Genomic DNA, 20,085 nt, shown 5'->3' on the forward strand with positions numbered 1-20,085 from the left:
TACAGAGGAGATGTCAGGGGTAAGTTTATCACTCAGAGGGTGGTGGGTGAGTGGAATCGGCTGCCGTCGGTGATGGTGGAGGCAAATTCGATAGGGTCTTTTAAGAGACTTCTGGATGAGTACATGGGATTTAATGGGATTGAGGGTTATAGATAGGCCTGGTAGGTAGGAATATGATCGGTACAACTTGTGGGGCAAAGGGCCTGTTTGTGCTGTAGTGTTCTATGTTCTGTGAATAAACTGTTCATAAAATTAGACTTGTACCTAAACAGTGTTGAACTTTACACTGGATGATGCCGAGTGCGAGCTTTGCAGATGGTAGTAATTATTTGCCATTGCTAATCTTGATGCTTCGTTTGATTTCTAGGTAAGATAACCTTATTCTCTCAATTTTCCAGTATACTATTCCCTGCCCTCAAGTTCATAATCTGTTTTGATGTTTGGGTTCAGATAGCGAGGGTTAACTATTCACTTGTGGTCCTGCCTTTGCACAATATCCCAAGAAACATATTTCTGTGTTGGGATACTAATAGGCCAGGAACTGACTTTTTTCAGTCTGTGAGGAATTGGGCCACTACACCTCCTCCTACTGATTCTGGGCTAACAGCAACCTGGACTGGGCTTGTTACTGCCATCATGTAATTTGTGATTTGTTTTCTTCATGTGATCATAAACCCAATATAAGAAAAGGTCAACATACCCACCGACTCATACGACCCATACGATCCTGGCTTGTGACTGACCAAAATGAGAAGGTTCACTCAGGAAAGACCACGTGTATCATGAGACTTGGTCAGAAACATGCACAGGCAAGGTTGTGGATCCAGAGAGAGTGCATTGACTTAAGAACATGAGAAATAGGAGCAGGAGTAGGCCATCTAGCCCTTCGAGCCTGCCCCGCCATTCAGTAAGATCATGGCTGATCTGAAGTGGATCAGTTCCACTTTCCCGCTTTCTCCCCATAACCCTTAATTCCCTTGTCTATCAGAAACCTATCTACCTGTGACATAAATATATTCAGCGAGGCAGCCTCCACCACTTCAATGGGCAGAGAATTCCAGAGATTCACCACCCTTTGAGTGAAGAAGTTCCTCCTCAACTCCGTTCTAAACTGCCCCCCCCTTATTTTGAGGCTGTGCCCTCTAGTCCTGTTGTCCTCTCTGAGCGGGAAGAATCTCTCTACCTCTACCCTATCCATCCCTTTCATTATCTTATAAGTCTCTATAAGATCCCCCCTCATCCTTCTAAACTCCAACAAGTACAGACCCAGTCTATTCAATCTCTCTTCATAGTCCAACCCCCTCATCTCCGGTATCAGCCTAGTGAACCTCCTCTGCACTCCCTCCAAGGCCAGTATATCCTTTCAGAAGTGCGGTGGCCAAAACTGCACACAGTACTCCAGCTGCGGCCTCACCAGTGCCCTGTACAGTTGCATTAAGACCTCCCTGCTTTTATATTCAATCCCCCTCGCTATAAAGACTTCCTACCAACTGTCTGCCCAACCCTTTAACTACTTTCCACTCCACGTGCAAAACAAACTATAGACTTATCAGCCATCTCAGAACACAGTGAACTGGAATGGATCGAACCATCGTCCATGCTGAGGGACGGCCGAAGGAAAAGAGGAATCTGTTTGGTAAACAATCCAAATGTTAGTGGAGCTCCAGAACTACGGAAGTAAAGTTTGGCAAATAACTCAATTGTCAATCAGCAACTGGCAACCGCAATGTACATCAGAACATAAGAACTCGGAGCAGGGGTAGGCTATCTGGCCCCTCAAGCCTGCTCTGCCATTCAATAAGATCATGGCTGATCTTTTCATGGACTCAGCTCCACTTACCCACCCACTCATCATAACCCTTAATTCCTTTACTGTTCAAAAATTCATCTATCCTTGCCTTTAAAACATTCAGTGAGGGAGCCTCAACTGCTTCAATGGACAGGGAATTCCATAGATTCACAACCCTTTGGGTGAAGAAGTTCCCCCTCAACTGAGTGCTAAATTTGCTCCCTCTTATTTTGAGGCCATGCCCCCAGTTCTAGTTTCACCCGCCAGTGGAAACAACTTCCCTGCTTCTATCTTATCTATTCCCTTCATAATCTTATATGTTTCTATAAGATCCCCCTTCATTCTCCTAAATTCCCAGCGACTATAGCCTCAGTCTCTCTTCATAAGCCAATATTCTCAACTCTGGAATCAACCTAGTGAATTTCCTCTGCACCCCCTCCAGTGCCAGTATATTCTTTCTCAAGTAAGGAGACCAAAACTGTACACAGTACTCCAGGTGTGGCCTCACCAGCACCTTATACAGCTGCAACATAATCTCGCTGTTTTTAAACTCCATCCCTCTAGCAACGAAGGACAAAATTCCATTTACCTTCTTAATTACCTGCTGCACCTACAAACCAACTCCTTGAGATTCCTGCACAAGGACACCCAGATCCCTCTGCACAGCAGCACGCTGCAATTTTTTACCATTTAAATAATAGTCCATTTTGCTGTTACTCCTACCAAAATGGATGATCTCACATTTACCAACATTGTACTCCATCTGCCAGACCCTTGCCCATTCATTTAGACTATCTATGTCCCTTTGCAGGCTTTCAGCATCCTCTGCATACTTTGCTCTGCTACTGTAGTCAGTTCAATGTAAGAATAGAAAATGACAAAAATACAAAGATCAGAGTTTGGGATTGGAAAAGGGTGAAGTTCAGCGAGATAAGGAACCCTGGATAATTAACTAGTCAGAAAATACATCAAACAGATTGACAGATCAGCAGCAGGAGTTCAAATAGCTAATAGTGTAAAATAAATATGTTACACAAACATATAAAGAAAAGTGTACAGTTCTCTGGATAAATAAATTTTAGCATGGAACTGGAGAAAGGGAAAGGTTGAGCTACAGGATGGTGGGGATTTGGAATTCACTGCCTGAAAGAGTGGGAGAGGCAGAAACCCTCGCAATGTTGAAAAAATACTAAAATGTGCATTTGAAATGCTGAAAGTTGACAAAGCGAGATGTAAGATTAGGCTAGTTGTCAGCCAGTATGGACACAATGGGCTACATGGCCCTGTTCATGCTGTGGAAACTTCTCTAATAATACTGAAGATAGATGTGAAGAATGCAAAACATGCTGTGGGAAAGTGGAAAGGTAAGTGAGAAGATGAACAAGTGGCGTAGCAAAAAGACCAGCAGGAAATATCGGGAAAAGCAGGATGGACTTTCATAAACAGATAAGAAGATTGTCGGAGGATTGGAAGTTTCTGTGGGACTGTGCTGTTGGGGGTTTCTGTGGGTTTGGGGGTTTCTATGGGCCTGTGCGGTTGGGGGATTTTGTGGGGTTGTGGTTAGGGTTTCTGTGGGGTTGGGGGTTTCTGTGGGCCTGTGCCTTTGGGGGTTTCTGTGGGGATGTGGGTTGGGGGTTTCTGTTGGGCTGTGGGGTTGGGGGTTTCTGTGGGGATGTGGGGTCAGGGGTTTCTGTGGGGTTGGGGATTTCTGTGGGGATGTGAGGTTGGGGGTTTTTGTGGGGTTGGGGGTTTCTGTGGGGATGTGGGGTTGGGGGTTTTTATGGGGTTGGGGGTTTCTGTGGGGATGTGGGATTGGGGGTTTCTGTGGGGATGTGAGGTTGGGGGTTTCTGTGGGGATGTGAGGTTGGGGGTTTTTATGGGGTTGGGGGTTTCTGTGGGGTTGGGGGTTTCTGTGGGGATGTGGGGTTGGGGGTTTCTGTGGGGATGTGAGGTTGGGGGTTTTTATGGGGTTGGGGGTTTCTGTGGGGTTGGGGGTTTCTGTGGGGATGTGGGGTTGGGGGTTTCTGTGGGGATGTGAGGTTGGGGGTTTTTATGGGGTTGGGGGTTTTTGTGGGGTTGGGGGTTTCTGTGGGGATAGGGGGTTGGGGGTTTTTATGGGGTTGGGGGTTTCTGTGGGGATGTGAGGTTGGGGGTTTTTGTGGGGTTGGGGGTTTCTGTGGGGTTGGGGGTTTCTGTGGGGCTATGGGGTTGGGGTTTTTTTGTGGGTTTGGGAGTTTCTGTGGGGATGTAGGGTTGGGGGTTTCTGTGGGGTTGGGGGTTTCTGTGGGGTTGGGGGTTTCTGTGGGGATGTGGGGTTGGGGGTTTCTGTGGGGTTGGGGGTTTTTGTGGGGTTGGGGGTTTTTGTGGGGATGTGGGGTTGGGGGTTTCTGTGGGGTTGGGGGTTTTTGTGGGGTTGGGGGTTTCTGTGGGGATGTGGGGTTGGGGGTTTCTGTGGGGATGTGAGGTTGGGGGTTTTTATGGGGTTGGGGGTTTCTGTGGGGTTGGGGGTTTCTGTGGGGATGTGGGGTTGGGGGTTTCTGTGGGGATGTGAGGTTGGGGGTTTTTATGGGGTTGGGGGTTTTTGTGGGGTTGGGGGTTTCTGTGGGGATAGGGGGTTGGGGGTTTTTATGGGGTTGGGGGTTTCTGTGGGGATGTGAGGTTGGGGGTTTTTGTGGGGTTGGGGGTTTCTGTGGGGTTGGGGGTTTCTGTGGGGCTATGGGGTTGGGGTTTTTTTGTGGGTTTGGGAGTTTCTGTGGGGATGTAGGGTTGGGGGTTTCTGTGGGGTTGGGGGTTTTTGTGGGGTTGGGGGTTTCTGTGGGGATGTGGGGTTGGGGGTTTTTGTGGGGTTGGGGGTTTTTGTGGGGATGTGGGGTTGGGGGTTTCTGTGGGGTTGGGGGTTTTTGTGGGGTTGGGGGTTTCTGTGGGGATGTGGGGTTGGGGGTTTCTGTGGGGATGTGAGGTTGGGGGTTTTTATGGGGTTGGGGGTTTCTGTGGGGTTGGGGGTTTCTGTGGGGATGTGGGGTTGGGGGTTTCTGTGGGGATGTGAGGTTGGGGGTTTTTATGGGGTTGGGGGTTTTTGTGGGGTTGGGGGTTTCTGTGGGGATAGGGGGTTGGGGGTTTTTATGGGGTTGGGGGTTTCTGTGGGGATGTGAGGTTGGGGGTTTTTGTGGGGTTGGGGGTTTCTGTGGGGTTGGGGGTTTCTGTGGGGCTATGGGGTTGGGGTTTTTTTGTGGGTTTGGGAGTTTCTGTGGGGATGTAGGGTTGGGGGTTTCTGTGGGGTTGGGGGTTTTTGTGGGGTTGGGGGTTTCTGTGGGGATGTGGGGTTGGGGGTTTTTGTGGGGTTGGGGGTTTTTGTGGGGTTGGGGGTTTTTGTGGGGTTGGGGGTTTCTGTGGGGATGTGGGGTTGGGGGTTTCTGTGGGGATGTGAGGTTGGGGGTTTTTATGGGGTTGGGGGTTTCTGTGGGGTTGGGGGTTTCTGTGGGGATGTGGGGTTGGGGGTTTCTGTGGGGATGTGAGGTTGGGGGTTTTTATGGGGTTGGGGGTTTTTGTGGGGTTGGGGGTTTCTGTGGGGATAGGGGGTTGGGGGTTTTTATGGGGTTGGGGGTTTCTGTGGGGATGTGAGGTTGGGGGTTTTTGTGGGGTTGGGGGTTTCTGTGGGGTTGGGGGTTTCTGTGGGGCTATGGGGTTGGGGTTTTTTTGTGGGTTTGGGAGTTTCTGTGGGGATGTAGGGTTGGGGGTTTCTGTGGGGTTGGGGGTTTTTGTGGGGTTGGGGGTTTCTGTGGGGATGTGGGGTTGGGGGTTTCTGTGGGGTTGGGGGTTTTTGTGGGGTTGGGGGTTTTTGTGGGGATGTGGGGTTGGGGGTTTCTGTGGGGTTGGGGGTTTTTGTGGGGTTGGGGGTTTCTGTGGGGTTGGGGGTTTTTGTGGGTTTGGGAGTTTCTGTGGGGCTGTGGGGATGGGGGTTTCTGTGGGGTTGGGGGTTTCTGTGGGGATGTGGGGTTGGGGGTTTCTGTGGGGTTGGGGGTTTCTGTGGGGATGTGGGGTTGGGGGTTTTTGTGGGGTTGGGGGTTTCTGTGGGGATGTGGGGTTGGGGGTTTCTGTGGGGTTGGGGGTTTTTGTGGGGTTGGGGGTTTTTGTGGGGTTGGGGGTTTTTGTGGGGTTGGGGGTTTTTGTGGGGTTGGGGGTTTCTGTAGGGATGTGGGGTTGGGGGTTTTTGTGGGGTTGGGGGTTTCTGTGGGGATGTGGGATTGGGGGTTTCTGTGGGGTTGGGGGTTTCTGTGGGGCTGTGGGGTTGGAGGTTTTTGTGGGGTTGGGGGTTTTTGTGGGGTTGGGGGTTTCTGTGGGGATGTGGGGTTGGGGGTTTTTGTGGGGTTGGGGGTTTCTGTGGGGATGTGGGGTTGGGGGTTTTTGTGGGGTTGGGGGTTTCTGTGGGGATGTGGGATTGGGGGTTTCTGTGGGGTTGGGGGTTTCTGTGGGGCTGTGGGGTTGGAGGTTTTTGTGGGGTTGGGGGTTTCTGTGGGGTTGGGGGTTTCTGTGGGGCTGTGGGGTTGGGGGTTTTTGTGGGGTTGGGGGTTTCTGTGGGGTTGGGGGTTTCTGTGGGGATGTGGGGTTGGGGGTTTTTGTGGGGTTGGGGGTTTTTGTGGGGTTGGGGGTTTCTGTAGGGATGTGGGGTTGGGGGTTTTTGTGGGGTTGGGGGTTTTTGTGGGGTTGGGGGTTTCTGTGGGGATGTGGGGTTGGGGGTTTTTGTGGGGTTGGGGGTTTCTGTGGGGATGTGGGGTTGGGGGTTTTTGTGGGGTTGGGGGTTTCTGTGGGGATGTGGGATTGGGGGTTTCTGTGGGGTTGGGGGTTTCTGTGGGGCTGTGGGGTTGGAGGTTTTTGTGGGGTTGGGGGTTTCTGTGGGGATGTGGGATTGGGGGTTTCTGTGGGGTTGGGGGTTTCTGTGGGGCTGTGGGGTTGGAGGTTTTTGTGGGGTTGGGGGTTTCTGTGGGGATGTGGGGTTGGGGGTTTTTGTGGGGTTGGGGGTTTCTGTAGGGATGTGGGGTTGGGGGTTTTTGTGGGGTTGGGGGTTTCTGTAGGGATGTGGGGTTGGGGGTTTTTGTGGGGTTGGGGGTTTTTGTGGGGTTGGGGGTTTCTGTGGGGATGTGGGGTTGGGGGTTTCTGTGGGGATGTGGGATTGGGGGTTTCTGTGGGGTTGGGGGTTTCTGTGGGGCTGTGGGGTTGGAGGTTTTTGTGGGGTTGGGGGTTTCTGTGGGGATGTGGGATTGGGGGTTTCTGTGGGGTTGGGGGTTTTTGTGGGTTTGGGGGTTCCTGTGGGGCTGTGGGTTTGGGGGTTTCTGTGGGGCTGTGGGTTTGGGGGTTTCTGTGGGGCTGTGGGGTTGGGGGTTTCTGTGGGGTTGGGGGTTTCTGTGGGGATTTGGGTTTGGGGGTTTCTGTGGGGATGTGGGTTTGGGGGTTTCTGTGGGGCTGTGGGGTTGGAGGTTTCTGTGGGGATGTGGGTTTGGGGGTTTCTGTGGGGATGTGGGTTTGGGGGTTTCTGTGGGGATGTGGGTAGAGGCTTTTGTGGGGATTTGGGTAGGGGCTTTTGTGGGGATGTGGGTAGGGGTTACTGAGTGCCTGTGGGTAAGGGTCTCTGAGAGACTCAGCCTGGTCAATATACCTGTCCCTGCTGGCAATCTCCTTGGTTACTAGAGAGGAAACCAGAATTGGTTGTATTCACTCATCTCCAGTCCATAATTAAAGATGAAATTAAGAACTATTCAGAATTGCACTAACTAACCGTAGGTGGCAGTGAATGAAGAATTGTTTAGATCACAAGGAGAATCCAGCGTTGCGAAACTCAAGTTATGAGATGCTGGTGCTATTTTTATAAACCAGGCTTCCCACGGCCTACAAGATGTCAAATTGTGAAAAGTGTCTAATTTGTTCTGGTGCCAGATTTATGAATTCAGTTTCACAATTTGCCATGGTGGGATTTGAACTTTCAACCCCTGGGTTAACTTTTTTTAAAAACAGCCAGTAGATTAACTCGATGGGCCAAACAGCCTCTTTTGCACTGTAGTATTCTGTGATTACCATATCCATCTATTATCCATCACTGCCTTGACAGTTTCCTAACTTGTGTCAAATTCTTCACAACAGAGATCAATTTTAATGTTTCTCCCCATTTTCCTCCTCTCTCCTCAACAAGGTGAGTCATTCTGGGGTTGCAGTGTTTCAGGAGTTAGCCGTGCTCCTTCCAGGATAGCCATTTAGAACATAGAACATAGAACATTACAGTGCAGAACAGGCCCTTCGGCCCACGACGTTGCGCCGACCAGTTAAAAAAACAATGACCCACTAACCTAAACCAATCCCTTTTCGTCCATAAACCTATCCACGGATCTCTTAAACGCCCCCAAACTAGGCGCATTTACAACCGTAGCTGGCAGGGCATTCCAATCCCTCACCACCCTCTGGGTAAAGAACCTACCCCTGACATCCATCCTATAACTACCCCCCCTTAATTTAAAGCCATGCCCCCTCGTGCTAGCTTTCTCCATCCGAGGAAAAAGGCTATCACTGTCCACCCTATCTAAACCTCTAATCATCTTATATGTTTCAATAAGATCCCCTCTTAGCCGCCTTCTTTCCAGCGAAAATAACCCCAAATCCCTCAGTCTCTCCTCATAGGACCTCCCCTCCATACCAGGCAACATCCTGGTAAACCTCCTCTGCACCCTCTCCAAAGCCTCCACATCCTTCCTGTAATGTGGGGACCAGAACTGCACACAGTACTCCAAGTGCGGCTGCACCAGAGTTGTGTACAGTTGCAACATGACGCTGCGACTCCTAAATTCAATCCCCCTACCAATAAACGCCAAGACACCGTATGTCTTCTTAACCACCCTATCTACTTGATTCCCAACTTTCAGGGATCTATGTACACATACACCTAGATCCCTCTGTTCATCCACACTATTCAAAGTCCTCCCGTTAGCCCTATACTCAACACATCTGTTATTCCTACCAAAGTGAATTACCTCACACTTCTCCGCATTAAACTCCATCCGCCACCTCTCGGCCCAGCTCTGCAACCTGTCCAAGTCTTCCTGCAAACTATGACACCCTTCCTCACTATCTACCACACCTCCGACTTTGGTGTCATCAGCAAATTTACTAATCCACCCAACTATACCCTCATCCAGATCATTAATAAAAATTACAAACAGCAGTGGCCCCAAAACAGATCCCTGAGGCACACCACTCGTAACCGAACTCCATGACGAATATTTACCATCAACCACCACCCTCTGTCTCCTATCTGCTAGCCAATTCCTGATCCAATTTCCTAGATTACCCTCAATCCCATACATCTGCATTTTCTGCAGAAGCCTACCATGGTGAACCTTATCAAACGCCTTACTAAAATCCATATATACCACGTCAACTGCCTTACCCCCATCCACCTCTTTGGTCACTTTTTCAAAAAACTCAATAAGGTTAGTAAGGCACGACCTACCCTCCACAAAACCATGCTGACTATCTCCAATCAATTCATTACTCTCCAAATAACTATAAATCCTATCCCTAATAATTTTTTCTAAAACCTTGCCCACAACAGAAGTGAGACTCACCGGTCTATAATTCCCGGGGAAGTCTCTGTTCCCCTTCTTAAACAATGGGACAACATTCGCTAACCTCCAATCTTCCGGTACTATACCAGAGGCCAACGACGACCTGAAGATCAGAGCCAGAGGCTCTGCAATCACTCCTCTTGCCTCCCAGAGAATCCTAGGGTAAATCCCATCCGGACCAGGGGACTTATCTATCTTCAATCCCTCAAGAATATCCAGCACATCCTCCTTATCAACTGTAATACTGTCTATTCTACTCCCCTGCAACCCAGTGTCCTCCTCAGCTATATTCTTGTCCCCCTGCGTGAACACCGAAGAGAAATATTGGTTCAATGCCTCTCCAATCTCTTCCGGTTCCACACATAACTTCCCTCTGCTGTCTATAACTGGCCCTAATCTTGCCCTAACCAACCTTCTGTTCTTGACATACCTATAGAACGCCTTAGGATTCTCCTTAATCCTATCAGCCAAAGTCTTCTCATGTCCTCTTTTAGCCCTTCTTAACTCACTCTTCAACTCCCTCCTAGCCAATCTAAAGTTTTCTAGTGCACTACCCAAGCCCTCAAGTCTCATCCGAACATAAGCCTCCTTTTTCTTTTTAACCAACGAATCAACTTTTTTAGTGCACCATGGTTCCCTAGCCCTACCAATTCCTCCTTGCCTGACAGGGACATACCTATCACAGACTCGCAGTAGCTGCTCCTTGAAAAAACTCCACATTTCGGACGTTCCCAGTCCCTGTAATCTCCTAGTCCAACCTATGCTTCCTAATTCTCTCCTAATGGCCTCATAATTACCCTTCCCCCAGCTAAAACTACTGGCCTGAGGTTCATGCCTATCCCTTTCCATCACTAAGGTGAACGTAACCGAATTGTGGTCACTATCACCAAAATGCACCCCAACTTCCAAGTCTAGCACCTGGTCTGGCTCATTTCCCAGCACCAAATCCAATATAGCCTCACCTCTAGTTGGCCTGTCAACATACTGACTCAAAAAACCCTCCTGCACGCTTTGTACAAAAACTGACCCCTCTAACGAGCTAGAGCTATAGCAATTCCAATCAATATTAGTAAAGTTAAAGTCCCCCATAACAATTACCCTATTACTTTCACTCCTAACCAGGATCGTCTCCGCAATCCTTTCCTCAACCTCTCTAGAACTTTTAGGAGGTCTATAAAAGACTCCCAACAGGGTGACCTCCTCTCCTATTTCTAATCTCCGCCCATACTACCTCAACAGACAAGTCCTCTTCAAACTTCCTCTCTGACACTGTGATACAGTCCTTGACCAATAATGCTACCCCTCCCCCCCTCTACCTCCTTCTCTACTCCGACTAAAGCATTTGAACCCCGGGACCTGCAACAGCCATTCCTGACCCTGCTCTATCCATGTCTCTGAAATGGCCACAACATCAAAGTCCCAGGTACTGATCCACGCTGCAAGTTCATCCACTTTATTGCGAATTTAGAACATAGAACATTACAGCGCAGAACAGGCCCTTCGGCCCACGATGTTGCGCCGACCAGCTTTTAAAAAAAAACAACACTAACCCACTAATCTAAACCAATCCCATTTCGTCCATAAACCTATCCACAGATCTCTTAAACACCCCCAAACCAGGCGCATTTACAACTGCAGCTGGCAGGGCATTCCATTCCCCCACCACCCTCTGGGTAAAGAACCTACCCCTGACATCCGTCCTATAACTACCCCCCCTTAATTTAAAGTCGTGCCTCCTCGTGCTAGCTTTCTCCATCCTAGGAAAAAGGCTATCACTATCTACCCTGTCTAAACCTCTAATCATCTTATATGTTTCAATAAGATCCCCTCTTAGCCGCCTCCTTTCCAGCGAAAACAACCCCAAATCTCTCAGTCTCTCCACATAGGATCTCCCCTCCATACCAGGCAACATCCTGGTAAACCTCCTCTGCACCCTCTCCAAAGCCTCTACATCCTTCCTGTAATGTGGGGACCAGAACTGCACACAATACTCCAAGTGCGGCCGCACCAGAGTTGTGTACAGTTGCATCATGACGCTGCGACTCCTAAATTCAATCCCCCTACCAATAAACGCCAAGACACCGTATGCCTTCTTAACAACCTTATCTACTTGATTCCCATTTATCATGGTTTTAACCACAGAACCATCACAATCCAGTCTCAGCCAATAGTAATCAATTTCCCAGCAGTATTCATTGGGCCTGCGTAGCTGTGAGAGCCCTGGCTGATTCCCCCTTTTGAACCAGTCGTAGCCATGCCCACTTACAGCAGTCACTGGGAGTTCCTTCCTTAATAGACCCTTTCTAACTCACAGACCACAATCAGTGAGGCAACAACACCTCCTCCACGATCATCCTCAACACAGGTGTCCCACAAGGCTGTGTTCTCAGCCCCCAACTATTCTCCTTATAAACCTATGACTGGCCAAATTCCCCACCAATTCGATTTTCACGTTTGCTGATAACACCACTGTAGTGGATCGGATCTCAAACAATGATGAGACAGAGTACAGGATTGAGATAGAGAATCTGGTAAACTGGTGCAAGGACAAGAATCTCTCCCTCAATGTCAACAAAACAAAGGAGATTGTCATCAGCTCCAGGGAGTGTAAAGGAGAACATGCCCCTGTCTACATCAATGGGGATGAAGTAGAAAGGGTCGAGAGCTTCAAGTTTTAGGTGTCCAGATCACCAACAATCTATCCTGGTCCCCCCATGCTGACACTATAGTTAAGAAAGCCCACCAATGCCTCTACTTTCTCAGAAGACTAAGGAAATTTGGCATGTCAGCTCCGACTCTCACCAACTTTTACAGATGCACCATACAAAGCATTCTTTCTGGTTGTATCACAGCTTGGTCTGGCTCCTGCTCTGCCCAAGACTGAAGAAACTACAAATGAATGTAGCCCAATCCATCACACAAACCAGCCTCCTGTCCATTGAATCTGTCTACACTTCCTGCTGCCTCGGCAAAGCAGCCAGCATAATTAAGGACCCCATGCACCCCGGACAGCCCCTCTTTCAACTTCTGCCATCGGAAAAAAGATACAAAAGTCTGAGGTCATGTACCAACCAACTCAAGAACAGCTTCTTCCCTGCTGCTGTCAGACTTTTGAATGGACTTACCTTGCATTAAGTTGACGTTTCTCTACACCCTAGCTGTGGCTGTAACACTACATTCTGCACTTTCTTGTCTTCTTCTCTCTGAATGGTATAGCGTGCAAGAAACAATATTTTTCACTGTATGTTAATGTGACAATAATAAATCAGATTTTAAAAATTAGTAGTAACTGTTGAATGGAATGAGTTGGGAGCCAGCGAGACTCGGTAAGTTTAGTGCCAGAGGCAGACAGACATTTTTTTAGCACTGGTTGGATTTCTGTTTTGTACAATTCATTGTGTCTGACTGAGAGTGTTGTTGTTAGGTTTGCTTTGAGAGGATATGTTTGCAAAATAGGCACTAATGAGCTTCCTTGTTTCTTGTTTTTTTCCAGTGACGGATGAACTGCTACTGGCGTGAGTACAAGTGGGAGAGCTTCTCCATCTGTTCTTTGGCTCTGTAGTTAAGAAACCATTTGATAAATGTCTTATTTGATTCTGGAATAAGCTTGGATTGCATTATTGATATTACTGTCAATGATGAATACTTTAAAATTAATATTTTATGTATGGTTTATCCAATTGTTTCAGGGTGTGAGTGTAAATAAGCTGTCTGTGCAAATCGTGTTTCAATCCCCCATTTAATTTTGCCGTGGCCATTAATCAACAACTGGGTCTTGTTAAATACACAGTCTGCAATTCTTAATCTGAGTGATGTAGAAGTGAGTGGATTGTTTAGCAACTCACATAGGAGTTTGGATAAGGTGACGACTGTGTCGTCAAATATTTTATCAAATGGTCTCAGTGTATCTGGTGAATAATGCAATCTCCATTCTACACCAGTATTTAGGAACTCTAATATCTGAATTTTCAATAACCTCTCCTAGGTGGTAGCATTGTAGGTGTACCTACACCGAGATGCTGAGAGATTGTTTCTCTTGTGGAGTGTCTAGGACCAGAGAACTTAATCATAGTTTAAGGTAGTGATGAGGCATTTAGGAGAGAGATGATGAGGAATTTCTTCTGTCAGAGGGGAGTGAACCTGTGGTATTCTTTACCATGGAGGGCTGTAGAGACTGGGTCATTAAGTGTCTTCAAGGTACTTTTAATCAGTAAGGGAATCAAGGGTTATGGGGATAAGGCGGGAAACTGGAGTTAAGGATTATCATCTCAGGTTGGTCATGTTCTCATAAATGGTGGAGTAGACTTGATGGGCCAGATGGCTTATTCCTGATCCTTTGTCTTATGGTCACCAGATGGACTGTAGCAATTCAAGTAGATTCCATCCTCTGAAGGGCAATTTGGGATGAACAACAAATGCTGGCCCATCCAGTGACTCCACATCACGTTGAAAAGTTAAAGACATGGTGCTCTCAGACTCCTGTTAGTTTCTTGCTTTAATACAGTAAGAAGTCTGACAACGCCAGATTTAAGTCAACCAGTTTATTGGTTAATAAAATAAATCGGTTGGACTTAAACCTGGTGTTGTCAGACTTCTTACTGTGTTTACCTCAGTCTAACACCGGCATCTCCACATCAGTTTCTTGCTTCACAGTCACAAGAAAAAAAAGAATGGCCAGCCTTTCTGATACATCCCACCTATCAATTTTCACCATATCCATTATTTCTACCATCTCAGCTTCTGATATTTTGTCAGCTTACTCCTCTTTGGTAAACAGTACAAAGTGCTAATTAAGTACTTTAGATGTGCCATGTGCGTCTAATCATAAAGGACTCAGTCTACCTCGTACTACCCACTTACTATTTAGATGCTGGTAGAAGAATCTTGGGTTCCCTTTTACACGAATTACCATTCTATTCTCATGCTCTCTCTTTGCCAGTCTTACTTTTCTCTTCACTTCCACACAAATTGGCAAGAAAAAGCAATAGGCCTGAGGATTGGGAGCAGTTTAAAATTCAGCAAAGGCAGACCAAGGGATTGATTAAGACGTGAAAAATAAAGTACAAGAGTAAACTAGTGGGGACATGAAAACTGACTGTAAAAGTTTCTATAGGTATATCAAGAGAAAAAAATTGACAAAAACGAATGTAAGCCCTTTACTGTCAGAAACGGGAGAATTCATAATGGGGAATAAAGAAATGGCTGAGGGATTAAATTTATACTTTGCTTCAGTCTTCACAAAGGAAGACATGAATAATGTGCCAGAAGTTCTGGGAGAAACAAGTTTTAGTGAGGAGCTGAAGGAAATCTGTATTAGTAGAGAAATGGTTTTGGGGAAATTGATGGGATTGAAGGTGGATAAATCTCCAGGTTCTGATCATCTTCATCTCAGAGTACTTAAGGAAGTAGCCCTGGAAATAGTAGATCCATTGGTGGTTATTTTCCAAAATTCTTTGGACTCTGAAATAGTTCCTGCAGATTGAAGGGTAGCTAATGTAAGTCTGCTATTCAAAAAGGGAGGTAGAGAGGAAACAGTGAACTATAAATCATTGAGCCTAATGTCGGTACCGGGGAAGTTGCTAGTGTCCATTATCAAGGATTTCATATCTCAGCATTTGGAAGGCAGTGGGATAATCAGACAGTCAGCATGGATTTACAAAAGGGAAATCATGCTTGATGAATCTATTGGAATGTTTTGAGGCTGTAACTAGTAGAGTTAACCGAGGAGAACCAGTGGACTTTGAGAAGGCTTTCAACAAGGTCTCACATAACAGACTACTACGTAAAATTAAAGCATATGGGATTGCAGATAATGTCTTGAGATGGATAGAAAGCTGGTTAGCAGATAGGAAACAAAGAGTTGGCATAAATGGGTCTTTTTCTGATTAGAACATAGAACATAGAACATTACAGCGCAGAACAGGCCCTTCGGCCCACGATGTTGCGCCGACCAGTTACAAAAACAATGACCCACTAGCCTATACCAATCCCTTTTCGTCCATGGCAGTCAATGACTAGTGGGGTTCCACAGGGACCTGTGCTCGGACCCCAACTGTTCAGATTAAATATTAATGATTTGGAAGAGGGAACTGAATGCAATATCTCCAAATTTGCAGATGATATAAAGTTGGGTTAGAGGGTGAGCTGTGAGGAGGATGCAGAGATGCTTCAGCGTGATTTGGACAGGCTGAGTGTGTGGGTATCTGCATGGCAGATGCAGCTCAATGTGGATAAATGTGACGTTATCCACTTTGCCAGCAATAATAGGGAGACAGATTATTATTTGAATGGGTGTAAATTGAGAGAAGCGGATACTCAGCGAGACCTTGGAGTCCTTGTGCATCAGTCACTGAAAGTAAGCACACAGATACAGCAGACAGTAAAGAAGGTAAATGGTATGTTGGCCTTTATAGTGAGAGGATTTGACTATAGGAATGGGGATGTTTTGCTGCAATCGTACAGGGCGTTGGTGAGGCCACACCTGGAGTATTGTGAGCGGTTTTGGTGTCCTTATCTGAGGAAGGATGTCCTTGCTGTAGAGGGAGCGCAGCGAAGGTTTCCCAGGCTGAATCCTGGGATGGCAGGTCTGTCATATGAGGAGAGACTAAGTCGGTTAGGATTATATTCACTGGAATTTAGAAGAGTGAGAGGGGATCTCATCGAAACTTATAAATTCTAACAGGGTTAGGAAAGGTAGATTCAGAAAGAATGTTCCTGATGGTGGGGGAATGCAGAACTTGGGGTTGTAGTTTGAGGATAAGGGGTAACCTTTCAGAACTGAGGTGAGGAGAAATTTTTTCACCCAGAGGGTGGTGAATTTGTGGAATTCACTCCCACAGAATGTAGTTGAAGCCAAAATGTCATCTGATTTCAAAAAGAAATTAGATACCGCTCTTGGGGCTACAGGAATCAAGGGATCTGGGGGAAAGGGGGATCAGGATATTGAATTTGATGATCAGCCATGATCATAATGAATGGTGGAACAGGCTTGAAGGCTGGAAGAGACTCGAAGGGCAGAATGGCCTACTCCTTCTAGTTTCTATGTTTCTTCTCTCAACGTTTTGTGTTTGGCCTGGTTCCCACTTCAACAATTCACCTGAGATGCATCATACACTTTGTTTCACTCATCGTTTTTTTTTTATCTCCCTTATCTTCCAAGGAAACCTGGTTTTAGTTGCCTGACTTTTTGTTCTTGTCGGACTTGAGCTGCCCTGTATGTGAAACATCATTAAATCTCACCCATTGGTCTGTTTCAGTTGATTCTAATTTGTCTGGACTGCATGCCCTCTTATCCTACTGAAGTTAGCCCTCTTCCAATTCAGAAGTCCTGCTTTAAATTGGATCTTTCTGTTCTCCATTACTGATCTGAACCTTTTTAATTTGATTTGAGTTGATTTGATTCATTATTGTCACATGTATTAGTATACAATGAAAAGTATTGCTTCTTGCACGTTATACAGACAAAGCTTCCTGTTCATAGGAAAGTAGAGGGTGCAGAATGTAGTGTTGCAGTCAAAGTTAGAGTGTAGAGAAAGAACAATTTAGTGGAAGGTAGGTCCATTCAAAAATCTGATAGCAGCAGGGAAGAAGCTGTTCTGGAGTCAGTGTCCTCAGACTTTTGTATCTTTTTCATGGTGGAAGAAGTTGGTAGATATAACTAGTAGAGTTGACAAGGGGAAGCTAGTCGATGTGGTATATTTGGACTTTCAGACAATATTTGACAAAGTCCCACATAAGAGATTTTTGTGCAAGATTAAAGGGCATGGGGTTGGGGGAAGTGTATTGAGGTGGATAGAAAACTGGTTGGCAGAGAGGAAACAAAGAGTAGGAATTAATGGGTGCTTTTAAATTGGCAGGCAGTAACTAGTGGGGTGCCACAGGGATCAGTGCTGGGACCCCAGCTATTCACAATATATATTAATGATTTGGATGAGGGAACAAAATGTAACATCTCAAAGTTTGCAGATGATACCAAGTTGGGAGGGTGAACTGTGACGAGGATGTAAAGATCCTTCAGAACGATCTGGACAGGTTGAGTGAGTGGGCTAATCAATGGCAGATGCAGTATAATTTGGATAAATGTGAGGTTATTTTCTTTGGAAGCAAAAACAAGAAGGCAGATTACTACCTGAATGGCTGTAAATTGGGAGAGGGGAGTGTGCAGAGGAACCTGGGTGTCTTTGTGCACCAGTCACTGAAGGTAAGCATGTGGGTACGGCAGGTGGTAAAGAAGGCAAATGATACGTTGGCCTTTATTGTGAGAGGTTTTGAGTACAGGAGCAGGGATGTATTGTTGCGATTATACAGGTGAGTCCACGCCTAGAGTATTGTGTGCAGTTTTGGTCTCCTTTTCTGAGGAAGGATGTTCTTGCTCTTGAGGAAGCGCAGCAAAGGTTTACCAGGCTGATTCCGGGGATGGCGAGACTGATGTATGAGGAGAGATTGACCAGGTTAGGATTGTTTTCACTGGAGTTCAGACAAATGAGCGGGGAATCTCATTGAGACTTATAAAATTCTAACAGGACTAGACAGGGTAGATGCAGGAAGGATATTCCCGATGGTGGGGGAGTCCAGAACCAGGGGTCACAGTCTGAGGATTCAGGGTAGATCATTTAGGACAGAGGTGAGGAGAGATTTCTTCACCCAGAGAGTGATGAGTCTGTAGAATTCATTACAACAGGAAGTAGTTGGTGTCAAAACATTGAATGTATTCAAGAGGCAGCTGGATATAGCACTTGGGGTGAATGGGATCAAAGATTATGGGGAAAAAGCAGGATTAGGCTGTTGAATTGGATGACCAGCCATGATCGTAATGAACGGTGGAGCAGGTTCGAAGAGCCAAATGATCTCCTCCTGCTCCTATCTTCTATGTTTCTATATTTCCAACCTCCCTGAACTACCTCCAATGTATTCACATCCTGGAGACAAAAACTGTATATCTGAGATGTGGTCTCACCAATGCTCTGTATAACTGAAGTATAACATTGTAAATTTTATGTCCAATTCCACTTATAATAAAGGATAGTGATTCCATTAGCCACCTTAATTACTCGCTGTACCTGCAGAGAGACCTTTTATGACTCATACATTAGAACACCCTGATCCTTCCATGTCTCAGAATTTTGCAGTCATTCACTTTTTAATTAACACATTGCTCTTTTATTCTTCCTGTCAAAATGAACAATTCCACAGACTTCATTGGCCAGAGTTTTGTCCACTCACTCAACCTCTTGTCCTCTTCACAACATGCTATCCTACCTATCTTTGTGTTATCTTCAAATTTAGCTACCTTGCCTTCGCTCCTTTCATCTCAGTCATTGATATAAATTGTAAACTGTTGAGGTCCCAGCACCGACCCCTGCGGGAATGCCAACAAGTTACTTCCTACACTGTGAGCTTTTATTTTCCGCAATAACCTTATCAAATGCCTTGTCTGCTTTGTGAAAATCCAAGTATGGTATATCCACTAGTTCTCCTTTATCCACAGCACATGTGACTCCTTCAAAGAACCCCAATAAATTGGTTAAATGTGATTTCCCTTTCACAAAACCATGCTGATATTTCCTGATTACCTTGAGTTTTTCTCAGTGAGCAACTTTTCCTCCTTGACGATTGATTCTAACACCCTCTCCATGACAGAGGTCAAGCTAACTGACCTATAGTTTCCCAGATTCTGCTTCCCTCCTTTCTTGATCTAAGGGGTTATATTTGCTACTTTCCAATCTGATGGAATCTTTCCAGAATCTAGCAAATTTTGGAAAATTAACACCAACACATTTAATCCTCATTTGCCTCCTCCTTCAAAACCCTAAGGTGAATTCCATCAGCACCGAGTGACTTGTCAACCTACAGCTCCACCAGTTTGCTGAGTACTGCTTCCGTAGTGGTTGAAATTTCACCAAGTTCCTTCTACCTCCTCAGTCATGCTATTGCTGGAATTTCTTTGCACCTTCTGTAGTGAAGATAGAGGATATGTCCCAAGTTGCTGAAAGAAATTGGGATGGGGGGTAGAAGAAAGACTTGCCAATCTTCAAATCTCACCTAGGTACAGGAAAGTTGGGGAGAAAAATGGTAAATCTGATACCCTTATTCAAGGAGCGGTGTGATGACAACTTCAGTTTAACATCAGTTGTGAGTTACATTTCAGAATAATGGTAGGGATCAAATGTCAATATACATTTCGTAGCCACAGGGGGGTGCTAAATTCTATGATTTTTAAAAGCTAGGCTGATTTTCAGACTTAGGAGGGAACCCAATCTGATATTTTTATGGCAACAAAGGTGCAATGTGCAGGATCATTGAAAGATTACTGCACAAAAAGAGGTCAGTGGAGTTCCCACTGGCTGTCTGCAAGAGCAATTCCCATAGACCCATTCACTTGCCCTTTCTGCAAAAACCTGTACATTTTCATCTTCAGGTACTTGAGCGATTCCCTTTTGAAAGCCCAGTTGAACCTGCCACGTTCTCAGGCTGTACATTTCAGAACCGAAACACTTGCTGCATAATGTTTTTTGTGTGGCATTTGGTTCTTTTGTTTATCACCTTAAATTTATGACCTGGATTCTCAACCCCTCTGAGGGGATAATTTCTCTCTCTCTACTCCTCCTGGACCCTTCATGATATTGAATGATTTTATCAAATCTCCTTTAAACCATCCCTTCTCTCAGGAGAGTAACCCCGCTTCAT

The 20,085-nt window shown here is 46.2% G+C and overlaps 1 protein-coding gene across 3 annotated transcripts in view; it reads left to right on the plus strand.

Annotated features, from left to right (window-relative positions):
* zswim7 (zinc finger, SWIM-type containing 7) overlaps nucleotides 1–20,085 on the plus strand; it is a 50,252-nt gene that overhangs the window by 13,873 nt on the left and 16,294 nt on the right. For all 3 annotated transcript variants that reach the window (XM_080210711.1, XM_080210712.1, XM_080210710.1), the window contains exon 3: nucleotides 12,893–12,914. In XM_080210711.1, the coding sequence (XP_080066837.1) occupies nucleotides 12,893–12,914 (22 nt within the window). The remainder of the gene's footprint in view (nucleotides 1–12,892; nucleotides 12,915–20,085) is intronic.

This window comes from Carcharhinus amblyrhynchos, chromosome 23 (assembly GCF_965287045.1).
Source record: "Carcharhinus amblyrhynchos chromosome 23, sCarAmb.v2.hapA, whole genome shotgun sequence".
Taxonomy (NCBI): domain Eukaryota; kingdom Metazoa; phylum Chordata; class Chondrichthyes; order Carcharhiniformes; family Carcharhinidae; genus Carcharhinus; species Carcharhinus amblyrhynchos.